General features: G+C 39.2%; 1 protein-coding gene across 12 annotated transcripts in view; it reads right to left on the bottom strand.

Annotated features, from left to right (window-relative positions):
* TENM4 (teneurin transmembrane protein 4) overlaps positions 1–15,858 on the bottom strand; it is a 592,138-nt gene that overhangs the window by 209,525 nt on the left and 366,755 nt on the right. For all 12 annotated transcript variants that reach the window (XM_039718527.1, XM_039718526.1, XM_039718530.1 and 9 more), the window contains one exon: positions 424–676. In XM_039718527.1, coding sequence (XP_039574461.1) covers positions 424–676 — 253 coding nt within the window. The remainder of the gene's footprint in view (positions 1–423; positions 677–15,858) is intronic.

Raw genomic sequence — 15,858 nt, 5'->3', positions numbered from 1 at the left:
TACTACGAAAGTACTGCTTGATGAGGCACAGCTACAAGGCTAAATCTTTTCACTATACTGACTGATTTCAGTTTTTTTAATAGGATATTGATTTATCCTACCACATAGGAAGAAAATACATTAAAGGAAAAAAGAAAGAAAACCAAGAACATTTAAATCTATGATCCTGCTTCCAATTATAAATGAGGAAAATAACCTTATAAACAGCAGTAAAGACAACATTTTTAGTTGATGAAAGAAGAGCAATTTCCTCTTCTCCTAGTCCAAATAAAAAGACACAAGGAATAATAAATACAACGCAAAATGCATAAGTCAAACACCAGTTCACAAACTAGGTGGCTGGCTATGCAGATGTGTGTATTGTCCATAACATCCTGAGCACACACAGTCAGAACACTGTAAATGCTAAAGAAAGTGTCCTACCTTGTCTCCAGTGGGATGTTACTGTTGAGTAACCAGTTGTCCTGAGCATGGGCTGGCTCTTGAGTAGTAGCTGGTTGTTCTCCAGAGAGAGAGTGGTCCGTAGGAGCTGGGCTGGGGTTGCTGCGTGGAGTGAAGTTCCCTCTGTTCAGGGAATTGATGGAGGCTGCGTGATGCTGATTTGGGGTGTGAGCATGTGATATTGGAGGTGGTGGAGTTCGAAGTCTTGAATGATTTTGAATATTTGGAGGATGATCTAAAACGTAAGTAAAATACGTTTAAGGTTCATGACTTGAGTAGTTCCATACTGTGTTCATCTATGTGCAGACACTTCTAAAAGGAGGCTGGGGTGTCACACATCCTAAATGAAACTCAAAAGAGTAACACAGCCTTGTTCCATATGTTCTAAAGACACAGCATTGATCCCTGAGCCAGATAGAAAAATAGTTCAGTCTCATGCACAAAAGTTATGAAAGTTTGAAGCACTGCAGAAAGGCTGTCCTGACAGCCAAGTTAACTCCGATGAACAACTGCAGGCTGGAAACTGCAATTTATCTGAGGCACTGATTTGTGATAAAGCATGAAAAATACAACCAGTCTGGATAGATAACACGTTAGAGCCAGTTTATGATGGATATACAGCTCCCAGAGAAGTTTGCTCTGCCCGTTTTGCCCGAGAACTTTCAATAGTTAAATCAAGAAGAAGACTAAGATTACATTTAATCACAGACTGGGTTTGGTGAAAGCCATAAAACCATGTCAGGGCTACACAATTTAACAAAATCCAGTAGTTTGTACTGTTAGAAATGTACTCAAACTGAATAAAAATGCATGTGGCATAAAATCTGAGGTGTCAGGAAAATGAAACAACAAAAAATGAATAAAGATATTAAAGATCAGTGGTATGGCTACCTTGAGTAAAACTCAAGAGTATTTTTTAGCCAAGAGACTGAGGAAGATAAACACTTAGGAAATATGAAGCAAGTGCTGATCATGTCTGTATTTTTACTTTTTTTAGCTAACCATAAAGCATTTTTTTAATGTTTTATTTTTTTTTTTCTTTTTTTTGGAAATGAAGAATACTAAAGTATTTGATTGAACTAGAGGGAGATTGGCAGTATAGCACACTGCATATGAGAAACAGGACATATATATCTCTCTACTTTGAGTGAATTCATGCTCAAAAGTCATTAACACTGTGCACTGGAACAGATTACCCAGAGAGGTTGAGGAGTCTCCTCACTGGTGATATTTGAGAACTGTCTGGATCCCATTGTGTGCATTGTGCTCTGGGACAATGCTGCTGGAGCAGGAAGTTTGGACCAGATGACCCACTGTGGTCCCTTCCAGCCTCACCCATGCTGTGATTCTGTAGTACACAACACTTTAATGATGCCTTATCTGAAAAGAATGTCTATCCTATCAAATACTTACCAGACTTCAATAATATGAGAAATTAACCCCCATTTATTTACTAATTAGAGATCTCAGAACTGAACAAACTGTATGTAGTTATAAATTACGACAAATGGTATCAGACATGTAATGATACTTTTGAAATTTGGATTAGGACTTGGATTTAGGAGAGGAACAGAAGAAGTATTCACAGTGTCTCTGCACCTTCCCAGATGGTTAAACTCATTAGATAAAACATGGAGATGTGTGAAAGAGCCATTCTGCCCCTCCTCACACTGCCTCATCATTAACTATGGCTGGTTATACCAGAACCTTATGGTATTTCAGGTGGTCTAGTGAAAAAAAATATGTTAATTACAGGGGTGCCATTATTCTGACTGTACATATATTTACCTTTGGCTTTATCAGGTTAGACACACAAACAGGAGTATATATTCCATAGGGGTAACTGAATGGTTTTAGGGTGCCAATCTTAAAAGCCACTTTTACCCTAAATACCCAGAAAGGTGAGACAGATACCTACTGGTCTCTCTATTTGACATCAGCAACACAGAAAACAACAGGTTCAAAAAGAGGTCTATACTGGCCATCTACATTTGGACAGACAGACTCTCCATGGGAATCTAAGGAACTACTACAAAATCTGACTTAGCAAATCTCAACCAAACTTTAAAAAGCCCTATAATGCTAATAATACTGACCTCTGACTTCCATATCAGCCAGCAAATGAAAGGGAAGAGCAACGAGCAAGGACTGTATAGACAAGAAGTATCAGAACTAAACCAGGTTTGATCTTAGCTCTGCAGCACCATGTGAATTGAAGTGTCCAACCATTCTTGGACTGGATATTACTGGGGACTCTGGCTTAGTTGAAGACTTGACCATTCATACAATAGAAACAACAGTGAAGGAATTCTGCTCCTGGTTTAGTTAAATTAATGACTCTTCTACTAAACAGACAGGAATCAAGATAGGAGGAGTGTATTAAATCCAGCTGAGGAAGATAGAGGGTATCCAAAAAATAGAGGGTTTCCAACTTTTAGGGCTGTCATTCTATCACCATTAATAAGAACTTAATTCAGCCCAAAGAAAATGACTTGTCTATTCAGGAGAAACATACCAGAAGTTTCCAAGACAGCTATTTAAGTTTTCAGCATAGCTCATGTCTGAGATGAATACTATGCAATCTATGAAGGGGCTAAATAGGTGGTTATTGAAAAAAGAAATAGGCCTTCTGAAAAGTTCTCCTGCTATGGGTTGACTTTTCCTTCTGGAGGCACCATTTTCACATTGTGAGTAAAAGCCTGTTTTCAAAGATCTGTTATGTAAATTTCAATTTACACCATATTATTACAGACACATTGCAGACGCTATTATGGATAATGCTTTTGAATCAAGTAAAAATGTGTTATTTTCATTCTCTATTTTCATATCCTCCGTGATTTCTTTGCTAAGTAAAGGCAGCACATCTATTTCACTCTGGTCTATGTGATTTTTCACAGGATTTTATAGCTTGCATTTTGTTTTTTCTGACATTAAGGTGGCTTTTCCTTCCAGAATGTTTTTTATTTCATTCATATACAAATTCTGAACACTTATGTCATGTCTGAGCACTGTGGAATTTAATATACCTTGACTAGAATTAGTAATTATTTCCCTTACCTTATGATCCTTTTTTTTTATTGTCTTCTTCTCAAATTAAGGAACATCAGAAATAAGATATAGACAAAAGCACAAGCCAGGAAATTATCCCACTGAAGATTACTGCAGCTGTGCAGGATTTCTTGATGCAAAAAACAACCTGTTTAGGTTCTTACTCTCTGCTGTGACCAAAGCTCCTATAGGATTTGCAACAGATCATGAAAGCCAACCAAAAAGAAAAAAAAAAACTTTCTTGATTTTCTAAAATTTCAACTGTCCCCTTTTTTGAGTATGCTTGGAGAAGCTGCAGATGCCCCCACTGCTGGAAGTGTTGAAGAACAGGCTGGATGGGTCTTCCAGCAACCCAGTCTAATAAAAGGTGTTCCTGCTGATGGCAGAGGGCTGGAACTAAAGGGTCTTTAAGGTTCCGTCCAACCCAAACCTGTGATTCTATGACTATTAACTAGACCCACAATGTGTGAGTGATATAAACTGTGCGGCTGTATTTCCCCACAGGAAGGAGAACTTAATGCTGGCTGCAATGGCTCTCTTACATCATGTACGTGCGTAGGTCTTCACAGCAGGAAGATGCTCAGATCGGGCATTGTCTATTACACAGAACTTAATTTTTTACAGAATTGAATTCTGACAGATCCCACCACGTAGGTGGGATACAGGGGATGTCTGCTACAGCTCTCTACATCAACCAGCAAGCCTTTACTGGGACAACAGCAGCACAGAAATTCAGAAGACTTTACAAAGGAGCAGGACACCATGGCCAGTGCACAAATTGTACAAGATTTCCCAAGACCTTTCTTAACCAAGTATAAGATAGCTAAATGTGACTATCTGTAAGTTATCTTTTACTCCAAAAGAGAGTATTTTCAACATTTTCCTTCTTACAATTTTCCTATTTGGTTTCTAAAAAGACACAGACTTAATCATTCTCTCTCTACTTGTTGTCAGAATGAAAAACTTGACATGAGCTACTCAGAGGGATCAGCTGAGTTAACAGAACACCAAGGAATGAAACAAATACCTTGTAAAGCACCTCTCCCCCACCTATCCAAATTTCTAATAGTCTCGGAGTCAATCAAAACAGTTTAAGGGTTGATTTGTACCTTGAAGGGAGAACAGAAGAGACCTGTCAATAGCAAAGAGTCTTAGACACCAGTCCCAGTCTTAGACACCAGGTGCCAATGAAAGAGCATCCCAGACATAAACTTCAACATTTCTAAAAGACAGGCTGGCAACTGTGGAAGTCTAAATAGCAAGAACTTAAAGAGCTCCCCATAAGCCTCATTTTCTCTAATGGGTAGCCAAACTGTATCTAACATGTCTGTATTCAAATGCAAGGAAACTTTGGAAATCTGAATACAAAAAACAGATAGAAATCAAGCTGCTTTTATGTTGGGTTTTTGGTGTTTTTTTTTTTTAACTTGTTTTCTAACATTAAAATGTCATTGAGCAACACTGGCTTAGTAATCACAGATAAAGCAGAGCTGAAAGATAATACAGTTAATGAAGCTTGTACTTGGTATTAGAGAGTCCTGACAGAAGGCTGTGAATGAAGAGCTGAATAAATGTGAACCATAAAAAATTACCAATGAGGACCTAGTATGACAAAATTTCAATAAAAGGTCTGAACCTCATGTTCCTTTTCTCTCCCTTAATCTTTAATGAGTAGTACTGTTTTGAAATTAGTCTATGAAACAATTACACTTTCTGATTCATTAGGTTTTGGGATTGTGTTCGGAGCAAATGTGCTAACTTCTGAGTGAAAAATATATTCTCATTTTTTTCCCAGCTTATTCTGTTTCTCCACACATTTGTCATTTGTATGTCTACTTACATTCAGACAGACTGATGCCTAACTGGTGTCTGGATTAGGTACAGGAAATATTTCCCTTTACTCACTGTATATATTGCCAGGTGGAATGAATCACTCTGTGCTCCCTTGAACTTCAGCTCCACAGTAGCTGTGATTATGAACTTGCTAGTGTGACTTTGGACAATCGTGCTTGTGCCCACTCACAAGGAAAAACATCCTCAGCCCCCTATCCTGCCACCACTTGCAGAGGAAACAAATTTTTTTTTTAAATAATGTACTCTGCATTCAATTGACAGAACAGCAAAGAGCCATGTTTCAGCTACAGGATCCACTTCAATCTGCTGCAGATGTACACCCACGGCACTTGCACCAGCCAGCTGAAATCACCTTCACAGGGCTCCCTGTCCTGTTGGGTGCCATTGGGTATGGGAGCTGGGGTGCTTCTCTCATTAATCTGATGAGGCACTTAAGGTCAGCTGGACTAGGGAAAACTGAACTGGGTCTTTTCCATCACTTTTTTAGGGGACACAGGGACACTGCTACTGGAAGTGAAACTGCTTGCCAGAAACAGGTTCCCTATCAGACACATGCCAAGCCAATGATGGTGTCTGCAAAATGAAAAGGGAGCAGAATATTTAACCCCCAACTTGGCAGATAATGGAAAAATACTAGGAGGAAAATCAAAGTGGGAGGAACTGCCTGCTTGGAGGGTACACCTTAGTGGCTTTTGATTACAGCCAGGAGAAATTGCAGACCCAGTTTTAATTCTATCTGCAGACAATCCAGCTGAATGTGTAACTTCCAGACTGAGCTGAAACAGTGTGCAAAACTTTTGTACCAAGCTGGTCCACCTCATGGCTGGCACTGATGTTCTGCAACCTAGAGGAGAATTTCCTCCTTCAAGGAATGTCTGACAACCATGTCTGTCTCCATGTGACAGTGCAGTGAGGAACCACCTCAGGGTGGGTGAAAAGAGATGGAGTGCAATAGGTCACTCAGTAGTCAGATGATTTATCTGAGCAGAGATAAAGTGTTTCGAGAAGTGTTTTCCTTCACTAACACTGAAAAACTACAATCAATGTTACAACTTGAGCGACTGTGTCTCTCCTTAAGACGCACAACCACTGAATTTCACTTAAGACTAGCTTCTCCTACTGTCAAGTGGAGTGTTTTCTACAGACTGAAACACATCTTTTTCTGTAGCAACATCTTGTGTTCCTGGTTTTCAAAATGACACTGAAACATAAAAGGAAAGCAAAATGCTGATGTTTAATCTCCATTAAGTAACAAAACAACAATAGGACACTTAACCTTATCTTTTTTTTCTTCTGTTTTATTTTATGTAACAGAACAATAGGGGGCTGCTGTTCCATTAAGGGCTCTCACCCAGACAGAGCACAGTCCTCATCATTCAGTTAGCATCATCAGTGTCTGTGTCCTGGTTCTAGAGAGTATTCTGGCTCAGAATCTTTTTTCAGCTGAACTCCTTGAGCTGCAATCTCCCCAGCCTTGTATCTCACTCATACTTTATGATGCCATGTACATAAACATGCAACCAACTATGGACGACTAAAGCCTAAAGAAGAGTTTTCCCATGCAACTTTGGTGCAGTCTTCTGCTCAGAAAAATCCACAAACATTGAAAACTACTTACTAGAGGAATATCAGCTATACCGATGTAAATAGTTTTGAGCATCCCTCTAAATGTGCAATTTGGACATTGAATTTGCAATATCATGTGCTACAAAGACTGAGCACCAAAAAAGCTGCAGAATGTAAAACCTGCAGTGTATTTTCATGACAACACTACTCACTGTCCCTATGAATGTCTCCAGACACTGTCCATAACTATTCTAGATATTGTTACTAAATCTACACTATCAGGACCAGTGCAGAAAGACTCTGTAATTATCGAAATCTAAACGTGACTTCCAGCAGTATACCACGTGTAAAAGAGGCAATCATTCTTCATCTTACAAACTGAGCATAATAAGTAGCAAGTGAAAATGAGGGACCTCAAAATCAGGCAGCAGATAAAATGGCACTTTGTTACTAACTGACAAGACTGGACTTAATAAACTTATTGAGATTTCATTCTGAAGCATTACCAGGTCATAGCTGTACTTAAGAAACTTCATTTGTTTAGATCAATTACATAAAAAATCAGGCCCATTTAGATGCTATCTGTGTATGTGTAAAACGAGTTGAAGCTCCCCTCCAGCTGCACAGATCAACACTTCATTGGCTTTACTGTTTATAGAAAACCATGGGTGTACCAAATCAAGTCCAAACAAGCCATCTCCTCTGTATTTTGTTCATCAAATGTGTACATTACATGCGAACTTTCCTCTCAAGTGCCAAAGTGCCTTTGCAAAAGCAAGACATTGACTTCTGGGTTTGAAATCAATTTTTTGTTTGATGCTGGGCTGTCAAGCTTTGCCTGTACATGGTCAGCAGGAGCTCTGGGTGGTTGTTTTTTCATCAGCATGCATCTAACTGGATTGAATGCCCTACAAGTAATGGTTTTAAAAAGGTTCAGGTCACCATCAAAGGATGATATGCAGACTTTTAACTCATGATGTTCATTACTCAATAAAAGGGAATCACAGTCTAATAAAATCAGGCCAGAGTATTACTGTTTAGCCTCTGACAGTTTATGAAGAATCATTGTCTTTAGCACAAAGGAAAGTGGAAAAAACCCAGAGTATCTGGCAGAGTGCAAATTCAAATAACATATTTAACTTGTGAAATAATTTATGGGAAGCACAGGAAAGTAGTGCCTAGCTTAGCAAATTTTCCTGCAGCCCTGGAGGCTGAATTTTCTGCTGGACTTACTGAAAAGAAACATCTTTAACTACCCTGATACCACACACTGGAGGCAAGAGTAGTCTTTGAAGTCTCAAGCTGGTGAACTGCTGGCCTTTCTGGTCTAAGCATATAAACAAACAAATAAACAATGCTTCATTAGAGCTCCTTTCCTCTTACAAATGCCCCAAACATAAAAACTGACCATGAGTCTCACCACTCAGGTGAGATGCTGCAGTCAACCACACTGTGCTCTCAGCCCCTTAGGTCGGGTTCTCATATTTGGAAACCTGTAACTGCTGCTCTCCTAATTTTCACAAGGATGCTCAAATGAGTTTGGTGTGTCATTCTGACAGCACTGATGGCTCCTGTAAGCTCCCTTCCAGCTAAATGACTGAGGATAACCCACCTGCACTGCATCTTAGCAGGGTACAGTACCAAAATGTCAGGCAAGAAAATCCACCGGCCGGGAGCTAAGGATGGCACATCCGTGCTCTGATTTCGAGTTGCTACAAATTACACTCATTGAATGTTACTAAATGTGTGTCTAAAACTTCAAAACCCACCTCCTGAAGAACTGGGATCCTGCAGCTTTCTCTTTTCTAAGTAAGAGATGTAGAAAGTCAGTACTTCTGAAGCTACGTGCCTTTTCTGAAGTGTTAGAAAGGTGTATTCAACTCCCCATGTTTTCTGTATTGCACACAAACCCTAAAACTCATTTGTAGTCACCCACGATATCCCAGTAGCTGTAGTTTAGCCAACTATGCCACGTAGATCATTGCTAGTCTCCTGTCCGATGTGTCCAACCTGCACAGACTTGGCAAAAGCAGCTGGGTGCCATCCCTCATGCATATAAGGCTTTGGGACACGGAAAAAGTTCTGATTTTCTGCTCCCTCCACTGCACATTTAAGACCACAACTGTTATTACACCTAAGATTGTTCTTCTTGAAAGAAACGTAGTGCATTTCTCTGATGTCTGCAGTTTATTGACTTAAGGCCCCAAGGAACTCTTTGATACAGAGAGAGTTTTGCTCATTTCTGTCCATACACTCTCTCCTGTGTCTGTTTTATGATCCTTTCATATAGTAACTTCATACAGCAACATATGGAGACAAATATTTTTATATATATATATATATGAAACATAACCACCCAGCTCACCTTTGTCCAAACCAGACATGACTACCTGTGTAGTTACACAAGCAAATCTCTGAATTGTTTGTGTAAAGTGGTTCCCGAAACAGAAGTACATCAGCCAAAGGTGCCTCTGACTGCTGTAATAGCAAATAAACTCAGGATTTTGCCAGCAAAGCTCTCAGATATTGCTGGCTTTTTGTTTTTTCATATACCTATATTAGAAAAATTGAAATATAGACCTGATCTTTGTCTGTTTCTCCATAAAAATAAAATGAACAAACAGTCTCTATTTTGCTTACGCCCTTCAAAAATCTTATCTAAATTGCAGCACTGTTGTGATTTAGCTGTGCACAAACAGACAGGACTGACAGATCCCCAGCTCCATCAGCAAAGCCGACTATTAATAGCAGCTGAGGAAATAGTCTGGTTTATGTATTTTTTACAATGTTGTTAGCCATGACAATCCAGAGCCCATCCTCTTGCAAATATGAAGCACTCAAGTTTCATGCAGTTTGACCATGTGTCAGGACCAGGTATGTGCTCATAGTGGTCAATGTGAAAGATTAATATCCTGCAATTTTTATTTTTTTTTAATTTGTTGTATTTAATGTCAACTTGCAAGCTTTGGGTCTGGATTCCCATGTCAAATGGCATGTAAATCCCACAGTCACTAGGGACTTGCACGGCACAAACACCTGAGGTAGGGTTTTGTCCTTTCTTTTTCATGTATATGTTATCCAGGCTTGTGAATGGATAAGTGTCTGGAAACACACAATTCCATTATTTCACAGCAAAGTGCTTATGGAATGCAACATGATGTGGTCCAGCACAGTGTTAACAAACACTAATGATTTTAATTATTCAGTCTTGAGAAAGAAATCGGGAGATTTCATGTTGGCAGCAACTGAAATAAACTAATTCATGTCTTTACTGGCAAATAGAGATTTTTTTTTCATTACTTTGGATCAACTTCTTTGCATGCTGCCCCCCCACTGCTCCCAAACAGAGGCACTGCACAGTACATAACCAGTTCTCCAGTTTTCCCTTTGTTACCTGTTCCTTGTCCCTGTCCTCTTTTTAATTTTTGTTCTGCCTTTAAAGTTTTAACAAAGAAAATTCTATTAAACACCTCCAAAGCACAACATAAACTGGTGACAACTCCATCTGACAGCTGTGACTGACATGATGTCTGTCACAGGGATTGCTACCTACATCCCCCGCCCCATCCACCACATATGCAAAGCTGACTGACTTCCTTTGGTGAAAACCATGGGTGCAGGTGAGTGTAAAATCTCTCTGCACAGGTAGACTTATTCCCTTTGGCACAGGAATTTGATTTCTGAGAGCTGGGCTCCATGACCTTTCCCTTCAGGTTCTATTTGACATTCTTGGAAGCACTATGGCAGATGGCTGCACTCCAAATAATTCTGAAACAGACATAAAACTTTTATATTTTTATTAACACTTGAAGAGGCCACTAAAAGAAAATCAAAACTATGAATCTGTCAAGACACCCCTCAGCAATGCTGCACTTTGTTCACAAAAGCACCATGATGGAATGGCAATGTAGCTTATCCAGCGTATGGTTTTCTAACTATTCATAATGCCTCCACCCCAAAAAATCTCAGAACTAATTGCTACAGACCCTCTGACAACACAGGTCTGAGAGGAAATATTCATGATGAGTCTCATTTATCACTTTTTTTTTTTTACTTCTACACTTCATGTTGCAAACCTCTAGTGCTTGAATCAACAAAACTATAAATACACTTCACCTAAATATTAATATATCACAAAGACATTTATACGTGTTCTGATGTTAATTTTTCACCCTAATATTCTGAATACACCTTTGTGTATCTCTGTGACTTGATACAGTGAGACAAATGTATACTGTGCTACAGGGACAGAAAAAACATGTTGTAGTTAAAAGATTTTGATCTATTCTTAATTCTTCCTCTTAACTTTTTTTTTCCCTTCCATGAGCTATTGCCTTTACTGGCAGTGATGACTGCTGCCCTTCAACTTCCATCTTGGAAAATAGGCTAATTTAAAATGAATACATGAAAAGGCCTCTAGTAGAACAAAAAGACTGCCTTAGCTTTTCTGAAAAAAATTATAATAAAAATTCTTATTTATAATCCTAGTGCTTTTTGTCTTTTTTTTCAGTGCAGGGGAAACAGAGAAAAGGCAGGGTACCCGGCTATTCAGCAGTTATTGTCATGTGCACAAGGCAGAAGAGGTTTGAGAGAGGCAGATCTATTTCTGCAAATCATTCCTCATCAACACAAGCCTACAAACTGTCCATGTGTGAAACTGTCACTGGATCATTACTGGGATCTCTACATATGCAAAGAGAGAGATATTTTCAAGTGCCCTAACAGAAGTAAGGTATGAGCTCCCATTTCTGCCACTCAGTGATACCTTGGCCTTGAAAAATTTACCAGGATAACTTGAAAATCAAGCCCCACATTAGTGATATTAGTGCAGATCCCAGAGCCAGGTGCTTAGGTTGTTTAGTATTGTTCTTTGGAACTACAGAGTCCTAGCACTGTCTGAAGTCCAGCATTAGCTGCAGGTTCCCTTAGCATGCGGCAGCTCAGGAGAGTGACAGCGCACCCAGATAACGCTTCAGCGCGAAGCACGCGGCTTTAAAGCACAGATTATCACGAAAGATGAGTTTTGTAAGGTTCTTTTCATTACTTCCTGTAAGTGCTCTTGACATTCTTTGAAGCAGTTTAGGAGAGCTTCCATGGAAAAATGTCAAAATAAAGTAATGATTTTCTTATAATATTGTTCAACAAATGTGAACACAGCATGGTTTAGAAAAGATCAGTGGCTTATGAAGACAATGCAAACATGCACACACCTCTATATTATCAAAGGCTTTGGTGTGATCAAAACAATAAACAATAATTTCATATATGCCCTGTCAGAGAACTAGAACAACTGTTCAGTATAGAAAAGGGATTTTTTATGACTTCCAAGTATCCTGACAATATACATTTCAGCTATATATGAAACTCTGTTTCAAACATTGCTTGTTATTCTCTGAGCAAAACAATTTATACGAGCTTCATGCTAGAAACATTTCCTATAAAATTTATACCCCTTCTATCTCCTTTTAAACAGAAAAAATGGAGTTCAGAATGCAGTTGTATTAAAATGCTGCCTTAGTTTTGTAGGGACAATCATGTTAAAGCTATTTTGGTCTGCCACCAGCACCAACTGACACAACTCCAGGAGGGTGACAAAATTTTTTGGTTTAATTAAACAGATGATCATTAAGATATATTTTATTCTGTAATCCACAAACAACATGTGATAACGACAGTTTATTTTTGTTCCCTTCAAAGTCCCAGAGCCTCCTCAACCCTCTAGATGAATGATGTAGGGTTTGGAATGGACCCATCACAAACCACAAGATGCAAATTGAACAGTGGGATGAATAACTGGCTACAGGGTTTTACAAATGCTAAGAGAACACATCCTATTCAGTCTACTGTGAGAGAAACACTTCCAAAAATACATTTCTGAAGCAGAAGTAAAATTACTTAGTAACATGATTTAAATTAATAATGACTGGATATTTTAAACTTTTAGGCTTAATTTCATAGTATTTGTTTATGCATAGAACTTTGTAATGCTCACTTTTAAGCTAAACCACTCACATATTTACCAAATTGACATCAAAACTACAGGAAAGAGTCATTCAACTCATCACTGAAGAGCCATCAAGCCTGCCAAAGAATAAGACAGCTGCTGCATGAAGGATGAAGCCCTGATTCCACTGAAAACAACTGTGAAACTCTTTAAGACTTCAGTAAGATTGGAATTTTGCAGCTCATTTTCTGAAAAAAATACCTTAATTATTGAGGGTAACTTTAATAGTGGAAACCAGGCAGGGCTTTCTTTATTTTTCAATTCCAGTGATCAAACCATGACAGGGACAGATCTGTGTCTGCTGTTATGAATCCAGCAGCCTTCTCCCCTGCCAGCATAGACATTTGGAAAGAAACATGCAGCAACTCCCACAGAGATCCACTGCCCTTGATCTGCAGCAAAACTCCTGTATTGCCAATACTCGCCTTGATCTGCAACGTAACGCTTGATGTCAGCAGCAGTTTTGTGCACAGTGTGGGCAGTATCTGGCTCCTAAGGAAAGTTTTAGACACTGGGGATGCATTGAGGTTAATCAGCACTTGATGCCTCACCGAAGAAAAACAAGTGAGCAGAGTTTGTGGATACAGTGAATGAGGGAAATGCAACAGCAGCCAGAAATCAGCCAGAAAAATTACATATTATGCCAGAGAAGAAGAGCAAGAGTAAGACAGGGAAACATTAGCCCTGAAGAAGGATCATTGATAGACCAGATTGTCTTGATCTCTTCTACAGCTTTTCTTCTAAACTATCAACTTTCATCTGGACCATCCCTGATCTTCCCCCATTAGTCAAATTGGAATGCACAATCTCTGCCAAGCTGTCCTTAAAACCAGCTCTCATAAGCCATATAAGTCAGAAGGGTTGGATGTACATGGTCAAATTTCCCTACACCTCTTTCCTACCCAGTCCAATCTGTATCTACGGAAAGATCCACAGACAAAGCACCAGACTGCTCCCTGAAGTGAACCCACAGACCCAACTGACTCTGCTGGGATTGTCAGGTGGTGGATCTTCACCTTCAAGAGGTGGCCTGACCTCATAGAAAAACTCTGGGCAGCAGGGAATGAAGACTCTCCATTTCTTTAAATTCACAGTAATAACCTTGATATTTATAATCCCCCCATGCTTCTGTGTAATTTCACAGTGTTTATTGGAGGAGTAAAGTGATAGTTTTCCTATTTGGGACATGGTGCTTTTAAAACAATCTATCTGGTATACATTGGGAACTAGAAACACAAATAATAATTTTTATTGCATAGAAACTTTCACCCTGGATTTTTACAGTAATTTACAGCACTAATTAGTTAAGAGCATCAGATAACAGGACTCCATATTAGATGATTATGGCTATAATTAAAGGTATTGAATGATGAAAGGAACAGAGCTCAATTTGTACATGAAAATAGTGAACTCTGAAGTAATGAAAACAAAGTTGAGCACAAAGATTTGTGGCTAAGCACACATGACCGCAATGTATTTAATTTCTCAGTCCTGCTTCCATCTAGGAATTTGTATGTTTTGGCTGCACTGCTGGCTGCTGACAAAAGGAATAGGCACTGGTGTAATTCTTCTTATCTTTCCTTTCACAAAGGTGTCAATTTCCACAAAACTTGTAGGAATTTGTATTTTTGAGACCTCTGCTCCCCATTAAGCAACCAAAACTGGTCAACAGCTTAAAAATACAGGTAATAGGGATTAAAGCAGACAGGGAATACGGTTATTTGGAATTTATTTGCCTAGGAAATAAAAATTAAGGCGATTGCACTGGGGGGACAAATACAGATTGTATAATGAGTTACAAAACAATCTGTAACAAGCCAAACAAAATTATTGCTTTTTCTTAGTTACACATATGCAGATGGTCTTCTTTATATAAAAAGCTACCTCCATCTTGAAGAGTTCAAGAGCATTCTGATCTAGTGGAAGGTGTGCCTGCCCATGGCAGGGGAGTAGAAGCTCAATGATTTTTCTTTTCTTTGGGTTTCTACAAACCCAAACCATCCCGTGATACTATGATTTATGGTGAGATAAAAAAAAGTAGTGACAATCATCTTTTTGTCTTGAAGGAAGCTCCACTTTTTTTAGGAATCAGTATAAAAGCTCCCGTGAAGTGAGACATCACCCAAATGTCCTTCAGTGCAGAAAGAACCTTCTTTTTTTTCTCCCTGTAAGAGACTTAAGATCCTTTTAAGATAATCCTCAGAAAGACAAGCATCCAGCTTATGATGGATGAATGAAATGGCCTCCTCATAATGACAAAAGGTGTCAAAATTGTGGATGACGCACTGGGAGTCATCCGAACTGCAGGGAGGGATGTATCCTCTATATGCATACTACAATCACCCAAGTTTTCAGTAACTCCACGCTCCACAGTCCAGTGGGAATCAACAAATTCTGAAAATTTTCCTTTATTAAAAGTTTGCATCCCACCATGGGTAATTAGCTGCTCAGAATTGAAGGACGGCAGATAAAAACACTTGTACCCAAAGAGACCAAGAGAAACTCGATAACTTCCTCTCTATGATCATCCTTCCTCGGAGACCACTCTCTCTAGCAAATCAAGCAGTGATCCATGAACAAGTATCAACAGTGCTTCTACCTCTTAGCTGACTTGGAGTTGCTGATAAATACTCTGCTGACTCCAAATGGCTTTGTACCTGTGAAGCATGCCAAACAAACAGGTATGAAAGCAAAAGGAAGGCTCTGGTTGGCATGGAACAGCATTTTGGCTCAAACAGCTGATCTGCAGACAAAGGCAGCTGTCGGAGCTGTGGAAGGTTGTCCAGAAACTCAGCACCTGGCACAATAAAGGGAACAGAGTGATTTTCTGCTGGAAAATTAGCAAAGACTCCATCTCGGTACCGATCTGAACAGCTTTTCATAAGCTTTCATCTACTGTACATTTCTGGCACAGAAACACAGAGTGTTCCAAGTGGTGGTGTGCA

This window comes from Passer montanus, unplaced genomic scaffold (assembly GCF_014805655.1).
Source record: "Passer montanus isolate IOZ18808 unplaced genomic scaffold, ASM1480565v1 scaffold4, whole genome shotgun sequence".
In the NCBI taxonomy this organism is placed as follows: domain Eukaryota; kingdom Metazoa; phylum Chordata; class Aves; order Passeriformes; family Passeridae; genus Passer; species Passer montanus.
This window is presented reverse-complemented; position numbering and strand designations above follow the sequence as displayed.